This window comes from Carassius gibelio, chromosome B12 (genome assembly GCF_023724105.1).
Source record: "Carassius gibelio isolate Cgi1373 ecotype wild population from Czech Republic chromosome B12, carGib1.2-hapl.c, whole genome shotgun sequence".
NCBI classification, from domain to species: domain Eukaryota; kingdom Metazoa; phylum Chordata; class Actinopteri; order Cypriniformes; family Cyprinidae; genus Carassius; species Carassius gibelio.
Window position 1 is genome coordinate 19899782 of NC_068407.1, and position 18689 is coordinate 19918470.

The 18689-nt window shown below is 35.8% G+C and overlaps 1 protein-coding gene across 1 annotated transcript in view; it reads left to right on the plus strand.

The window, feature by feature from the left end:
* The first annotated feature begins 217 nt into the window (after positions 1-217).
* The window catches only part of LOC127969395 (growth arrest-specific protein 7), a 34882-nt gene continuing 16410 nt past the window's right edge, over positions 218-18689 (plus strand). Inside the window, exons 1-4 of the mRNA XM_052571316.1 lie at positions 218-581; positions 9975-10077; positions 13561-13638; positions 17877-17962. Coding sequence (XP_052427276.1) covers positions 405-581; positions 9975-10077; positions 13561-13638; positions 17877-17962 — 444 coding nt within the window. The 5' untranslated portion in view covers positions 218-404. The remainder of the gene's footprint in view (positions 582-9974; positions 10078-13560; positions 13639-17876; positions 17963-18689) is intronic.

An 18689-nucleotide genomic window follows, 5' to 3' on the forward strand; every position in this document is an offset into this window, starting at 1 on the left:
GTAAATCGTGCCTGTCATAATAAGGGCATCCCTATATTTCATCAGGAGATGTCTGATCTGTCGCAGTTCAGTGTGATCTCCTGTATTAGATCATACAGATGTTTAGTAACACAGATCAGGCTTTTCGGAATGAAGCAATGCAGCGAATGAGCTCTGCTGTCCCTGAAGATGGTGTGTGTGTGTGCGTGTGTGTGTGTGTATGTGTGTGTGTGTGTGTGTGTGTGTATGTGGGTGTGTTCACTCCAGTGCCATAGCTGCGATCCTGACAGCGTTCACATTACAGTCCACTCCGAGTTTGAGAATGACACACACGGCTTAAGCTCTGTCTCGGACGAGTTTGGAGTCATTCGGATTACAGTTTTGGAACATTTTAAAGATTCGATTCGCCACCTGAGGAGTTTACGATGTCAGGCTTGTTTTGTCGAAGTTTATACGCGTTTAACGGGGAGCAGCATCAGCAGGGACTGAAGTTTGAGGCTGGAGAAGTGATCCGGATCACGCAGGCTCTGGAAGGAGGCTGGTGGGAGGGAGAGAAGGACGGAGTCAAGGGATGGTTTCCCTCGACTTACGTGCAGGTGGAGGTAAGATCGTCATCACAGGTGTGTGTGTGTGTGTGTGTGTGTGTGTGTGTGTGTGTGTGTGTGTGTGTTTATCATCTGCTCTCACTGAACCATCGTGTTTAAACACGGGAACTGTATCGGATACCTTACATGTGAAACATTTGGGTTATAACAACATTGCGGGAACGTTGTTTTGAAATGTTTGCACGTTGAAATGTTTTTTTCTAGTCGTGACTAGTTCTTAAAAAATGTCAAAGGACGTTACACTTAACTCTGTTTCACCCCAAATATAATGACATTTGAACTTTTATTTTTAATCTAAGTTTCTCGTCGTGGTTGTAAAGGTTACACAACTGTTTCTTAGAACGTTCGGTTGGCTACAATAACATGTTTAGGACGTTCTGAGAACGTTATTTTAAGAGCGTTTAATCTCAACAGAGAACGTTAATCTAGTTCGAATAGAATGTTGATCTCAGAACGATTTCTCATATCAAATATCAATAAAGAATAAACAAGGGAACTGTTGGCTTAACATTTAAGCTATATAACTTTTAAATAGCCGTATTGGTGAAAGTTGTGAGAACTTTTTGAGTAGTTTTTACATTAATAATCCTAAAGGGGAAAAAAACCAAATGTTGTCTGAGTAATTTCAGTGTGGATTCTGTGATTCATTCAGTAGCCTCCGTTTCCTCGCACCTCGAAACGTTTCAAAGCGGTTCTGAGTGTGTTTGCCATGAAGAGGGGCGTGTGTTTCCCTCCTGATGGGCATCTGTCTCAGATGAAGTGATACCACGAACAGCTTGAGACTTCCTCGTTTCACAAGCTCGGGCTTTTCATGTCGTTTGGCCAACATGAAAATTACACTTGTTTTGTGTGAATGAAACATTAAACATAATGAAACAGTCACATGCTGAAGTACACTCACATCTGTAAACTGTACCTGGAGTGGGTCTGTCCATGTTGGTCACATGACCAGTCTAGGGGTGTTGACCAAGATACTGCTATCAATAAAACTGTTAATAGTGCGTTTACTGTACATGGCCACTTCATTGCTCAAGAAAACTTTACAAAAACCATAAATACAAAAATGCATTTATCACATTCCAACATAAAAGTAATTAGAGTAATTAAGTGAATCCAAACTCGCTTTACAACCGATTTAACTATGATTCAGAAGTTAAAGCTGCAGTAGGTAACTTTTGTAAAAACTTTTTTTTTTTTACATATTTGTTAAACCTGTCATTATGTCCTGACAGTAGAATATGAGACAGATAATCTGTGAAAAAATCAAGCTCCTCTGGCTCCTCCCAGTGTCCTATTGCCATTTGCAGAAATCCATCGCTCCCATTAAGAAACAACCAATCAGAGCTGCGGTCCGTAACTTTGTTTGTGTTCAAAATGTAGAAAAATGTATATAATAAGCGAGTACACCATGAATCCATTTTCCAAACCGTGTTTTTAGCTTGTCCTGAATCACTAGGGTGCACCTATAATAAGTGTTTATATTCGGACTATTTTAGATTGCTTCGGGGGTACCGCGGCGGAGTAACCCAGTACCTTTGTGATTCTTCATAGACATAAACAGAGAGAAGTAGTTCCGGCTACGATGTTCTTCCGCAAGACGCAAGCAGTTCTGTTTATTAACCGCTAGAGCGTCAAAAGTTACCTACCGCAGCTTTAATGTTTCTAGATGTTATCAAACAAGTGTTAAATTATCTGAAAGCATGTCTGCTCATCAATATGTATAAGCACACAAATTGGAGGGTATGGCCAAAATATAATTCCCACTAAGAGGTGTTTTTCAAGTAGGCAATAGGCTACTACAGAAATTAAAATCAAATGTAAATGAAACACTGCATAGGATTCACCACAGAGTAATGCAATGATAAAGCTACTCGTTTTTTTAGTCAAGATAAGTGATTTTTTTTTTTCTGATTTCATTCCCCGTTTAAAAGGTATTGGAACTGTTGGAAGTGGAACAAATAATCTAGAGTCTCGTGATTTTTATTTTATTTTTTTTTCTCCTAAACCTGTTCAGCACAATCCCATCTGGAAATTTTACTGGTCATGACAATCACAATACACTTAAACAAATACTAACTCATAACCTTAACCTAAACCAGATCCATGGATCAGTCAGTCCATTTATGATTGTCACAAAGTATGAACTTTTCATGACAGATGAGGTGACCATGATTGAGCTGACCAATGAAATCAGCTGATGGGCGGAGTTTGATAGATAGATAGATAGATAGATAGATAGATAGATAGATAGATAGATAGATAGATAGATAGATAGATAGATAGATAGATAGATAGATGATTAAGATGCTAGTAATTCATGCTTGTTGATCACTCGTCTAACGTGTTTCTCGTACTTTCATCTCTTCCTCTTTTTTTGGGCTTTCACTAGAATCTAAAGATCTAAATGTATAAAAACAGTTCCTCTGATCTGTTCATCAGTTTATTACGGTGCATCACCTCACGTTCTTATTTCCTGTTAGGTGACAAACCAAATGTTCAAATGCTGTGATATGTGGCGTCTCTATAAATATCTGGCTCAAATTAACGCAACTCTGACAAACATTCACTACAGTGTAGACGGTGTGACAACTAACCCTGCTCTCAACTAATCTTTATGACACTTCATGCTTGTTTTAACCCGTGTAAACCGTTCTGTACAAACATCAGCCATTAAATGCATGTATGTGTGACGGCAGATTCACATACAGTATCACAGACTTTACATGACAGTGAGAAAGTTCTCAGCAGACCAATACCTCAACACCACAGGAACAGCTCAGACAGACAACAATTGACTGGTTTCTAACACTTGTGATCAGAAATGGTATTTTACATTAACAGTGCATTAAAGGAATAGTTCAGCCAAGAAATAAAATGTGCTCAAAATGTCTTTACCCTCAAGCTCTCCAAGATATAAATATGGACTTTTTCAGCATTATTACAGATTATGGACTGGTATTTTAGTTAAAAACTTTTGAATGTTGGATTTGTTCCTTATAAACACACAGTTTGTGGCTTCACAAGACAGTAACTGATGGACTGGATTATTTGTGGATTACTGTAATGTGTTTTATCAGCTGTTCGGACTCTCATTCTGACGGCACCCATTCACTGCAGAGCATCTATTGCTGAGACACTGATGCAATGCTACATTTCTCCAAATCTGATGAAGACACAAACTCATCTACATCTTGGATGGGCTTGGAGTGAGCACATTCATTTTTGGGCAAACTATTGCTTTAAAGCTTCAGTTTATAATCATTTGGTTTGTTCATCTAACATCCAACACATATCTGTTTCTCAAATCGAACAATCTTTGAGCAAACACGAGCCACATGATCTGTAAATGGATTATCTGTTCTAAAAAGCTTTTTTAAAAGTTGTTCACCTGCTATAAAAGACTAAGTAATTAATAAAGCATTAGTGTCAGTGATTGACGGTGACAAACACTGAATGAATCTGACGAATAACAGCGTCTCTCAGGAATGATTAGAGAATGACTTACAGGCTGTAAGAAGCAGTAGAAATACTAACCAGAATGAATTTTGTCAGACATTCGTTCTGTGCAGAGAAAGAGAGAGAGAGACACAAACGAGTTGAACGTGAGGTGAAGTACAGAGGGAAACTGTACAGAACAGGCCTTGTTATCAGTCACGCTGAGAAGAACTATTGTTTGCTATCTCAGTCTGTGGGAGTTTTGTGCTTCTCGTCTGAGATCGACTGTGACGCTCCAAGTTTTACATCTGGAGAATCAAAACAAAGTCCAGAGAGCCGTTCAGTCATGCAGCAGCATGTTGGTTTACATGTCTTCTCTCTCGCTGGGTCTGGAAGAGGTTGTTTCTCTCACGGATTGATCCTCTTTCACCTGTTTAATTAAACAGGCTGATTTTCTTGTCCAGGTCATCTTGTGATGTCTTGAAGTTAGACATCAGTCTAGAGTTAAAGCAGTGCTCTGTCACTGAGGGCTGGTAATAAACGTGAAAGTGATATAATAAATGAGTGAATAATAGGAAACAGACACTTCCTTGATTTGCCCTGATGGGCTGAAACTGCTGACAGCGTGAAATAGGGGGAAAAATCCTGGATTTAACATGAGTTTGCTTTCTGAAGCAAACCAGTTCTGCACAATTATGGAGAAAATTTAATCTCATTAGGAAGAAAGTTCTTGGCTTTTAATTATACCATAGCTTTATGAATAAATAATTGTGTTTTTGTTACTTCATTATTTTATTACTTTTGAACAATTATATTTGTATTAATTTGTTGTTATAAAGAATGATGATGATTATTATTATTAAGAAAATTATTATTATTACTATAAGGATAAAAAAATATTAATAAGAAGGATTAATCGAAAACAAGAATGAGTTATCTTTTATTAAATTATTGTGAATAAATATTTTTTATTTTGTATTACTACATATATAGTACTACATATATAGTAGCAATAATAAATAATAACTTTATTAAAAACATAAATAAAAATAAAAAAAATATTTCTATTAATAAGAAATGTTAATGAGAAAACAAGAAAGATCCTGCCTTTTAATTAAATTAGAAGTCTAGAATTATTTTATTATTATGGATAAATGATTTTAGTGTTATTACTACATTTTATATTCTGGTGTTATTAAGTTCTTATGTTATTATTTTTCCTTATAATAATAATAATAATAAATAATTTCATTTTAAAAATAGAAAAAAGAATTAATAGAAAAAGACTAATTAGAAAACTTTAAATTAAATTAGGAGTCTAGATTCATATATATATATATATATATATATATATATATATATATATATATATATATATATATTATATCATTATATAATAAATATATATATATATATATTATATAATATATAATATTATAAATTAATAATTTTATTACGATTACATGTTTTATTATCAATAACTATTAATACTATTATTTAGTGCTTATTATTAAGGTTAATAACAATAGGTATTATTAATATTATAACTAATAACAACAACAACAGTAGTGGTAATAGAAGTTTTTATTTTTTTAATAACAAGACTGCATTTTAATTTCTATAACAAGAACCTCCAAAGTCTCTTCAAGGCAAGTCCTGAGTTGAATCAGTGAAAGCCATCAGGCCCTGAAGCTGTCACACACACACACACACACACACACACACACACATGTTGGGTGGATCCGCTGGTTTTCGTGATGGTCAGGAAAGCCTGACTCACACAGATGGCCCATTCACGACGACTCTGAACTCTGAACATGAAGATCTGGACTGATGGAGTCACACTGACTCACGCTCACGTCTGACTCTTTCACCATCTCTGGAAATACCTTCATAGATTTACCAAATCAACCATTAACAATGCTACAAAATACTCATTATAATACAGACCTAGCAGATCTGATGATGGACACAGTATTTCATATATGAACAGCTGTTTAATCAGACTGAATCTGTCCAGTTCAGATCCACAAGATTCAGTATTCAAAGCTTTCTTTCCCGGAGTGCTTGACACCAGAGTCTGAATGAGACGTGAAGAAGTGTGTCATATAGCGTGAGATTTCTACACACACTGAGAAAGAGCTCTGATATCATATTCCATAGGGACTTAATGCATGGATGTTGAGAGCATAACAAGGGGCTGTATTTAGCATTATTGATCCTGATGTGATTGTTGACGAGGTTCTGGAGACGCTGGCCGTCTGTTTGTGTCCACAGGCACATTTGGCGTCTGATGATGGACGTCCTCAGGGTTTAGATGGTCAGCCATCTGAAACATGCATTATTTAATCATACATATGTCAGGACAAGCCGGCACATCAACCCAGATCAGAACATGAAGCAAAGCATGAGTCTGTGCAACTCACAGCATTACAGTTAACTAAAACTAAAACATTGTTGACATAAAACAAACACTAAAGTGCAAATAAAATATTTAGATTTGAAAATAAACTTATTTCAGGTAGTTGACTCATACTAAAACTGACATTACAAAAAAGAATAATAATAATGTAAAAACATGACAAAATTATTAAAACTTTATCTAAACTGAAAATACAAAAATAAAATCTAATCCGAGCTGAAATGTTCAAAAATCAATTAATTGTGCTGTCAAACGATTAATCGCGATTAGTTGCATCCAAAATAAAAGTTTTTGTTAATATATTTTTGTGCACTGTATATATTTATTATGAATATATAAATACACACATGCATGTTATATATATTTAAGTTAAACATATATATGTTATATATGTTTATTTATTTAGTATACACACATACATATTATGTAAACAAAAACTTTTATTTTGGATTCGATTAATCACGATTACTCATTTGACAGCACTAATATTATATATTTTAATTATATATTTAGATAAACTTAAGTTCTGCATATATTAGGGCACTAAGCAAAGCAGTGTTTTTAAAGGCCACTTCATCACGATTGTATTTGTCTGTGACATATGACATATATATATATATATATATGAACTCAACAGAGTCTCAGAAAATGAATGACAGCAGTTACTCGTCTGGTTTACAGGGGGAAAAAAACACTTCATTTAATTTAATTGAACGCAGCTGCGTCCCACGAGCAGCAATACTCATTTATAATAGAGGTCAATCAAGCTGTTTGTGAACATAATAAGAAATGTTCGTTTATCAACGTTTTTGCTGTTTTTGGATGCAATTAAACACATCCAAAATAAAAGTTTTTGTTTACATAATATATGTGTGTGTACTATATATAAACATATGTATGTATATATTTAAGAAAAATATGTCATGTTTATATATTAAATATATTATATATAATATAAAAATATAAATATATAAATCTATATACATTTAAATATTTTCAAAATATTTACTGTATGTGTGTTTTTATATGTACATAATAAATATACAGAGTACACACACATATATTTTGTAAACAAAACTTTTATTTTGGATCTGATTAATCGCGATTAATCGTTTGACAGTGTTAGTTAAAATAAAAGAACAAGAATATGGAATAGAAAAACAAGCACATATTAGAGAGTGTAAGTGTTAGAAGATCAAGTTATAAATATTACTAAAAGTTAAAAAAAATTATTATCATTTATTATTTTAAGTTCTTTATTATCACTTGATATGACAAGATATGTACAGTAGTAATTTTAAATGGTACTTTTTTTTCATTTTGGAAATGTATTATAATTATTTATGTATTGAAAGTAAATCCCGTACAGTCATTTTATCCAATCAACATTTTGTCATCATTTCCTCCGCCCCTCGTATGATTTCCTTTCTTCTGTGGAACATATGATTATTATGAAAAGAGCAGAAAAAACTCCTGTTGTGTTGTGAGGAGGACAGAAAGTGTTGATGGAGTGAATACGGTCTCGGCTTCTACATACCACGTTTGATTTAGCATCACGAGACGGAGAGCACGCTGACATCTGGCACCGAATCCTTCCCACACATTTCCAGCATTCTCAACTGGATGAAATTACGAGTGGGAAAACCTCAACAATCTCAGATCCTACAGACACACGGCATCCAGAAACACAACCAACACATCTCCATACACTCCTAATGCATTCGAACCTTTACGCTATCCATTTAAAGGGGGGGTGAAATGCTATTTCATGCATACTGAGTTTTTTACACTGTTAAAGAGTTGGATTCCCATGCTAAACATGGACAAAGTTTCAAAAATTAAGTTGTACGTTTGAAGGAGTATTTTTGTTCCAAAAAAACCTCTTCCGGTTTGTCACAAGTTTCGGAAAGTTTTTTTCGAGTATGGCTCTGTGTGACGTTAGATGGAGCAGAATTTCCTTATATGGGTCCTGAGGCACTTCTGCCGGAAGAGCGCGCTCCCATATAGCAGAGCACTGAGAGCACAACAGACTTCACTGATCAGAGCGAGAGCGTCGCCAAATGTCACAAAAGGAGTGTGTTTTTGGTTCCCAGGGCAAGACAACCCTGCACAGATTACCAAAAGAGAAACAGCATTAAGGGACCAGTGGACGGAGTTTATTTTTACAGAGCATCAACGGAGTTGTGCAAGTGTTTTTGTTTGTTCCCTGCATTTCAAAGATGCTTGTTTTACAAACAAGGCCCAGTTTGACGCCCGATTTGCACATCGTTTATTTCTTAAGGATAATGCAGTCCCAACGAAAAAGGGTCACGATCGTGTGTTGGAACCGCAGGCGGTGAGTAAAACTGCTTCAAATATCTCTGTGTTGTTAACTTAGCTGTCGGCGTGTAAGAACATCAAGTAAACAACATGCGATGTTGTCATCAAACTGCACTTTCCATGTGTACAGCTTAAAAAAAAAAAAAGACGACATAAAGTGGAACTTAGTCATTTTCCAAAACCGCTTAGCAAATATATACAGTTTCAGTGCATACCACATAGAGACGTCGTTGCTGCTGCTGCTCTCGTTCAGTTTCAGCCTCTGGATCTGATTCTGGATCATAAATATACGCTGAATCTGACTGTAAGCCATGGTTTGTTTTGGATGGTTTTTTCTTCAAGGTAATGTCACAGCTTCCAAACGCTCTCAACGCAAAAGCCTACTGGCGCTCGTGATTCTTTAGCTCCGCCCACACGTCACGCCTCCAGCCGGTCGTGTTTTTCCGGGAAAAATCGGTACAGACTATCTTTCTCTTATGAATATAATAAAACTAAAGACTTTTTGGAGTTATGAAGGATGCAGTACTACTCTATAGGTACTCAAGATTAACAGGAGATTGAGTGAAAACGAGCATTTCACCCCCCCCCCCCCCCCCCCCTTTAATCTAAAACCATTTTACATCTGATCAGCAGCTTCTCATTAATGACTGAATGTGAGAATGTGCTTTTTTTTTTTTTTTTTTTTTTTTTTTAAACAGGGCAACATTAATAGAAGCGATGTCCATTTTTCCTTTGTGGTCCATTCTTCTGTCATGCATTATTGTCCAAGCAGATGAAGACGAAGCACTCTACAATGAATCCAACACCATAGGAAGTGAAAATACCACTGATGCATTAACAAGAACAGACAAACTGACCTGAAAACACAGGAACTTAAGTTCTTAGCAAATGAGGGAAATAATGACAAACACCTGAGAGGTCAAATGAATAACCATGACAGCTAATTAGAGAGTGGGGAAACAGGACAAAATAAAAAAGGAACTAAAGAATACATGAAAATGAAACTAAAGAGACAAGATAACTAAAAGTCCATGATAAAACAACCCTTAGTGCTTCCATAGATGCTCCATAGAAGTCTTTTACATGTCACTATATCTGTGCTTCTGTCAGTGGAAACAGATGGACTGTGTGTTTTAGCACAGAACATATTTCTATATTTTTCCAGTGAAGCTTCTTCTAAAGTACTGGCATCATTTATTCCCCTTGTGTTGTAGAATCTGTCCTCGACGTCTCCTCTGGACGAGCCGCTGCCCAGAGACTGGAAGTGCTACATGTCACCTCAGGGACGCAGATACTACGTCAACACCATCAGCAACGGTAAGAGCCTCCGACCTCCGCTAAATGAGAGGAGATCAGGTTCATCTGCACTAGTCTTGGGCTGACTCTGAGACACGTCTGGTACAGGCTGGTCTGACCGGGTCATTGTGTCCAAACAATCAGCATTGTCCCGATCAGAGCCATCCGTTGGCACACAATGCCATGTTTACAGCCTCGGCGCTTTCAGTATGCCACTGTTAAAGTGAAGAAACGCTTTCAGAAATGGCTCTTCACACCTCTGTTACCTGCTAGAACATCTCTGGGCACTTTCTCACATTTTAAACGCGTCTATGAAGTTTTCATGCCCACGTTCTGCAAGATTCACACTGTTCATACTAATGTGTTGCTGAAAGACGCTTCTGCTGCTCGTATTCAGCAGCTAACATGTGTCTCAGCACATTTCTACCCTGTTTTCGAGATCTTTTGCTTTGAATGTGTGCAAGTATATTTTCATTATTCCGCAAAAATATATATATATTTTTTTTTTTTTTATATTTAATTAATTATATATCTTAATTTTTTTCTTTTTTATATTGAATTAATTATATATCTTAATTATATTATAAATATCATGATTTTATCATGTCTTTATGCCTCCCAAAAATACCAAAATAAATTATATTAAAATACTTTGCATAGAAGTCAGTGTAGGGTATGTATTAATGGAACACATGTTTAAAAAAAAAAAAAAAAAAATATATATATATATATATATATATATATATATATATATATATATATATATATATATTAAAATAATGAAAATACGTTGTCCTAGTTAAAAATGTATTATTTATGTTTTTATTTTTTTGTGTTTTATTTTTTTATTTATTTTTATTTTTTTAACTGAGTGGAAGAAAAGCCACTGCTATACTATTTAAAGGCTTAAAGATTCACATTTAGGTACTTGACATTTAATAATGAACACATTCATCTTTCCCGTGGTTTCTATTACATCACTTGCATTTCCATGGTAGCCCCTGACACTCAAACACTGCCCAACTCCACCCTATAAAGTGGGCAGTAAAGACCTCGTCATTACTCGAGCTGAACTGTGAAACAGAGGGAAGGCGTGAGTTGTGAAAGCAAGAAAACAAATCAATCTTCTTACCAGCCAATTACTAATAATCCTACAAAGTCTGTGAGTGAGACAAACTGGAATCCACCGTGAGTTTCGTCACCCGTCCAGATCCAGTCCTGCCTGATGAATGATTATTAGGACGTTATTAACTTCTCTGGGTTGGTTACTCATTCACACACAGCCAGTCTCACACAAACACACAACCAGACAGCGCAAGAGGCTTTTATGCTCCTTGCTTTGAGCTTGATTTGTAGCTCGTGTTGAAGTTCACGTGGATGAAACAGAGGGTTGTTGTGTTGTGTGATCACCATGGTAACACGCATGTGTGTGTGTGTGTGTGTGTGCGTGTGTGTGTGTGTGTGGTTTCCTTCCTCTTCGTGGCTGTGGTTTGGTGAATGTGTTTTCTTCTGGGGAACACACACAAATATGAGTAACTAAACCGCTTGTTTCAGATCAACCTCACTAACCTGCAGCTGGGGAGCTCAGGAAACCCTCTGAGAGCTCAGAGATCACTGGACTACATGAGGAAGATGCAGAAACGATGTTAAACTGTATACAAATATGTACTATAAATGTATGCATTTCTGTTGCATTAGTATGGAAGCTCGGATCCGCCAGATAAAAAAATAAAATTCTAATATATTAATTAGAATTAAGTTTTAAAGTCAGAATTGTTAGATAGAAATCCAAAATGGTGAATATAAACTAAGAATTGTAAGATATAATCCCGCAACTGGGAAAAAAATTAAGTCGGAATTGTTGGCTAAAAAGTCACAATTATTATTTTTTTATTTGATAGTGGAAAAAAGAGAAAACAGAACTGTGAGATGTACAGTAATAAAAAGTAGCAAAAAATACAGAATTGTGAGATATAAACTGAGTACTGTGATTAAAAATATGAATTGCAAGACATAAACTTAGAATTGTGAGATATAATCATGAATTGTGATGCAAAGAGTCACGATTATCCTTTTTTTCATGGTCGGAAAAAAATTGTGATATATAGACATAAATGCAGAATTGTGAAAAATAATTATAATAATTTTGAAATATCTCACGATACTAGATTAGCATTAGCGGATTTTGAAAAAAACTAACAGTTGTTATCAAACAGGTTTCCTGAACACTGTCATTGGTCAAGACCACTGATGGCTCCGCCCCAAACTCACGCCATTGGTCGAGCCAGTGTTGTAGCTGCTGGGTGGTTTGAGATGCTGCTCAAACTCTTAAATCAACACACCTTTCTGTGAAATCCATCCAAGAATCACAACAAATTTCCATAGAAGCATCAGTTTTGTCTTGTTCAACAGCTGAAAGGAATGATCAACAAAATGAAATATGCAGTTTAAAGTTAAACCTCAGTTTTAGGTAAAATCGAGCAGATCAGTGTGATTGAATGCCAGTAGTCGAACTGTGTGTTTGAATCTGCTGCCATGTGCTAAGAAGGAATCTGTTTCCTAATCATTCGATTGAACACTCATGACTCGTGCAGTAGCTGGAGGAACAACAGAGCCAATACAGATGGTGCTAAATTAAAGATGAACTAAAACTAGGCCATTATTCATCGCCCACAGAGCTGAAGCACAACACTGGTCGCAGATTGGAGGAGTGTGACACAGTCCCGTTCTGGCCAGAAGATCAGTCGCTGCTGAGCACAAACTACAACAATACTGTAGACGTCGAGCCCAGTGCTGCCGTCCAAACGCTCACAGCTCGTTTGAAGTGAATAATTCGACTAATCAGCTTCTCAGATGCCCGTTGCTTAGTAACCAGCTTCTCTGTTTCATAGTTGGCCAGGCAGTTTCCGAACTTCACAGTTCCATATGTAGAGGACACATGGATTAAAATGCAAATAAATCTAATTAGATGTGAAAACTTTCAGAGCAATGCTTTATTTGTGAAACTGTATATGCATGGCTAATGCAGATTATTTTCATCACATTATCATTCATCTTCACACTAAATGCTTCTGCATTTGATCTGTTCTCAATTCATGTCACTTGAGTTGAACTGAAATCTTTAGGGGTAAATCAGAGATTTTATATAATACTTACAGTATTGTTACTTAAAGTTCAGGCTAGTTATGCATGTTTACTTGAAAAATGTTAAGTAGCATTTGAAAGTGAAATACAATAATTATTATATCAAATGACGTATGATTTTGATTCAAAGCAAAAATTATTCAAATACCAAAAATGACCATCTCTGTCGATGGTTTCTAAAACAGTTTTTTTGGGGAGGATTGATTTGTGTCAGTCTGTGAATGTCTGATACAGCCACTGTGAGGGCACTGTGCATTAAGTTATTACCAATGTGGCGTTTATTGAGCATTGCCTCCCAACAGAAGAAAACAGATGATGTAATTAACAGGAAATGGCTTGATTTTGCTCTTGTTTTTCCAGAGACAACATGGGAGCGTCCATCGAGCACGCCTGGCACCCCGAAAACACCCGTGAAACACAAGAACTCTGTCCCGACAGGTGGGGAGCACACATTTAGAAATGAAAAGCAGCATCTATATGTAATTCAAATTGGTGAAAAGTTGCAGAAAATGCACTGTGAGGGGGGAAAAAATATAAATAAAAAAGCAGATGGGAAACAGCAAACAATTCCGGTCACCCAAGATGTAGATGAGTTTGTTTCTTCATCAGATTTGGAGAAATGTAGCATTGCATCACTTGCTCACCAATTGATGCTCTGCAGTGAATGGGTGCCGTCAGAATGAGAGTCCGAACAGCTGATAAAAACATCACAATAATCTACAATAATTTGTTTCTTACAAACAGGCAGCTATTGGCTTAACAAGACATTAACTGATGCACTGGAGTGCTGTGGATTACTTGTAGATTATTGTGATGTTTTTATCAGCTGTTTGGACTCTCATTCTGACGGCACCCATTCACTGCTCAGGATCCATTGGTGAGCAACTGATGCAATGCTACGATTTCTCCAAATCTGTTCAGCCTGAAAATGTTAGGAAACAAAGAGAGAACCAGTGAACCAGCTTTTGTTCAGTATCAAAAGCATCTGCCTCCTTATTAAATCTTAGTAAAACTTCAACAGAAAGGAATGTGAGATACTCGCTCGTCAAAGATTCACAGCTCTGCTGAAGTTGATAATTCACCTCAGTATACAGACCTGCTCTCAACACCAGCCAATCAAACTCTAGCTAGATTTGCCTATCTAGAAATCGCCTTTCTAGGTCAACCGCTTCACTCTGGAAATTCACAGGAAAGATTTGAGGACAGAGTTTCAGTCTTGAATATTTGCAGCTATCGTTGATCACTAACTGGTCAAAAATGTAATCTGCAACCTTTAGACTAGCCCAGTATAGTCCTGCTGTAGCCTCTCACGTTTAAGTTTGACATAGCTAACTAAATAAATAAAAGAAATTAAGCATGTTCAGAAAATGCCTTAAGCCATAGGAAATGTACTAAAATTATCCCATTTAAGCCACTATTTCAGTCTAGGAATTTTGTGATACAATATGGCTAAAAATCACAATAAAGCTGAAAAATGTCAATCTGTAACTTTTACTACTGGGAAACTAAACATTTATCAAAAATAAAGTGGCGCCCAAAAGTTAAAATTCTGAGATAAATTATGACATAAATGTTATGGTTATGAAATAAAGTCAAAATAATGACACACTAAGTCATTTATGAGATGAAGATGTTATATGAAATATATATGAAGGAAAGTTAATTTTTACACACTGTACTAAGTAAAAAAAAGCATAACTAAGTTAACATTGTGACTAAAGTTATAGTTATGAAATAAAAAGTCAATTATATGTTGAAAAGTCAAAATTGTTCATATTTATGAGATGTTGAAATTATAGTTGACAAAAAGTCTAAATTTTCATTACATAATAACTTATGAAGTCATACTTATGACAAACATTTTTTTTTTAAATTATGGCTTTTAACTCTTAATTTCAGCTTTGTATCTTACAACTTTTCATGTTATTTTTTTTTTCAAATGATATTGACAGCATTTGAGTTTGAGTAGAAAGTTGAATTAAAAATTATAATGCAACGCCAAAAGTTCTTAGTAGTTGTAGTTTGTCTCTTTTTTGATTTAAATCTAGAGCATAGTTTTGAACTTTTTGACCTTGAAACATTCTTCACATCCAGGTTTAAGTTCATTTCGAGACTGTCGCTGTGCTCTCAGACTTTCGGAGCCCATTGTAGATCACTGTACTTCAACGCTTGTCCAAAATCTTTTCTTCCTCTATCCATCCACAAATCAGCTAATGGAGAATCTACTGTCCCTCCTCCGTCCTGTGCTCTGTTTAGTACTCTTGATTTGATTTGCACCGGCTATCAGCATTTTACAATGTCTAACAGCACATCTGAATGATAGATGGACAGGATAATCGCGTCCACCAGAGACCCAGCATGTGGACGACACACCACAGAGCAAATGACATTATGAGCCAGCTGAAGAGAAATGAGTGTCAGTGACATGGACTGAGGGAGGAAACAGTAGACATGTTCAGGATGAGCACATCTCTGCAGAAAGCCTGTCTCATCACTCTTCCTAAACAAGTGACCAACTGGAAAATGAGGAGCATTTTAATGTATTTCCTTCCTATGATGGATGACTGTAATAAAGTCACACAATTAACGGTTAAATCAATAGTTCAAATAAACATTTTCTGAAAATGTGCTCACCCTCAGGCCAACTGAGATGTAGATGAGTTTGTTTCTTCATCAGATTTGGAGAAATGTAGCATTGCATCATTTGCTCAACAATGGATGCTCTGCAGTGAATGGGTGCCGTCAGAATGAGAGTCCGAACAGCTGATAAAAACATCACAATAATTCACACCACTCCAGTCCATCTCGAGCAGACAAAAGCTGAAACATGCATCACAATGTTTTTAACTATAATATGAGTCTGTAGATTATTGTGATTTTTTTTTTTTTTTATCAACTGTTTGGACTCTCATTCTGACGGCACCCATTCACTGCAGAGCATCCATTGAGCAAGTGATGCAATGCTACATTTCTCCAAATCTGATGAAGAAACAAACCAATCTTGAACGGCCTGAGAGTATGGACGTTTTCAGATTTGTATTTTTGGGTGAACTATTGTTTAAATCGTCTCTTGATGTATTCTAACTAAGTGTTGATAACTAGTATTGTGCTTTAGGAATAATGAGTTTGAGCGAGGGCTTTTTGCTCTGACATTTGAAATAACCCTCCCTTGATAAAGCAGAATAGAGCAGCTTGTTATCGCACACAGACCATCAGAATCAGAGCAGGCTCTTTTGTTCTACAAATATAGTCAGGCTGTTTATAATTAGACCGAGTGAAGGAGGTGCGATAACACGTCTGGAAGGCTGAGGATATTGTGTCTCAGTGAGAAAGGAATCACTTTCTTCTCCAGGTGTTTGTTTTCTGACTTGTCCTTGGCTATTAGAGGGGTAGTTTACACAAAAACCGAGTCCGAGTAGTCTGAAAGACTCTTATGAGCTGATTCTTTTTAGCGAATCAAAAACATAGACAACCAGTGTAGTTAGATTCCTTAAAGAATGACTCTTATGAGCTGATTATTTTTAGCGAATGAAAAACATAGACAACCAGTGTAGTAAGATTCCTTAAAGAATGACTCTTATGAGCTGATTCTTTTTAGCGAATCAAAAACATACACAACCAGTGTAGTTAGATTCCTTGAAGAATGACTCTCATAAACAGATTCTTTTTAGCGAATCAAAAACATACACAACCAGTGTAGTCAGATTCCTTGAAGAATGACTCTCATAAACAGATTCTTTTTAGCGAATCAAAAACATACACAACCAGTGTAGTAAGATTCCTTAAAGAATGACTCTTATGAGCTGATTCTTTTTAGCGAATCAAAAACATACACAACCAGTGTAGTAAGATTCCTTGAAGAATGACTCTCATAAACAGATTCTTTTTAGCGAATCAAAAACATACACAACCAGTGTAGTAAGATTCCTTAAAGAATGACTCTTATGAGCTGATTCTTTTTAGCGAATCAAAAACATACACAACCAGTGTAGTAAGATTCCTTGAAGAATGACTCTCATAAACAGATTCTTTTTAGCGAATCAAAAACATACACAACCAGTGTAGTAAGATTCCTTAAAGAATGACTCTTATGAGCTGATTCTTTTTAGCGAATCAAAAACGTACACAACCAGTGTAGTAAGATTCCTTGAAGAATGACTCTTATGAGCTGTTCTTTTTAGCGAATCAAAAACATACACAACCGGTGTAGTAAGATTCCTTGAAGAATGACTCTCATGAACTGATTCTTTTTAGCGAATCAAAAACATAGACAACCAGTGTAGTAAGATTCCTTAAAGAATGACTCTCATGAACAGATTTTTTTAGCGAATCAAAAACATACACAACCAGTGTAGTAAGATTCCTTAAAGAATGACTCTCATGAACTGATTCTTTTTAGTGATTCCAAAACCTGAAATGGCTTTTATCAGTGAGCCATAGGAGTGAAAGAAGAGTGAATTCTTGTTTTAAGGCAGTGTCATCTGGAAAGCTGATTTGGTGCAGCGTGTTTTGTTACAAACCCTGTATAAATTAAATTCACAAATGGAGACTTGCATTGATTCTGTACACAATAGCAGTGCATGTTGTTCATTACACACTGCTCTGTGCGAGAGGAAAAGATGTTGATCTCTCCTGGCTCTAAATCAAACTCATCTCAGTGTTTTCTTTCTCTCCAGTGAATGGGTTTCATGGTAATGGCAGCCCGTTGCATCAGACTGAACCATCGCATGTAGTGATGCGGAAGACCAGCACAGATCAACAGGTACGGCTGATCTCTCTCACATGGAGCAGTTCTCTTTTATTCATTTAGCAGATTCCTCTGGACTACAAATCTGATTTCATTCCAGAAGTTATTTCTGTATGTCTCAACATCTGCATCACTGGCATTAAAACAATAAACTGACGGAGATTTATTCAAGCTGAGACTCTTTGAGCTAGTTAATTTTTTTTATTGCATATCAGTTTATTGATGATTCAACATATTGGAGGGATTATAAAGCATTTTCTCAATATGCCAAAATCTAATATTATCCCAAAAGGTGCTTTTCATCAATCTGCCAGGAAATGAGTTGCATTTATAATAATAAATGATATAATTATATTGTAAAAATTATTGCATGTCAGGAAGAAACTGAACTTTTTGAGTCTTTTTGAGGTGATTTGTAGCAATCAAATGAAATATCCATGATCAGATATGACTATTTTACTTTATTTTCTGAGTAAAACAGTCCGAAAGATTTGTATTTTATTTTATTTTTTTAAGAAATGAATGCTTTTGTTCAGCAAGGGTGCATTAAATTGATCAAAAGTGACAGTAAAAACATTTATAATGTTATGGAAGATCAAATAACTGCAGTTTTTTTTTTTTTTTTGTCTTTCTATTCATCAGAGCATCCCAAAAATTAATTTAATCAATGATAATTTCACAAAAATAGTTCTTAAATGATTTCTGAAGGATCATATGACACTAGAAGATTGAAGTAATAATG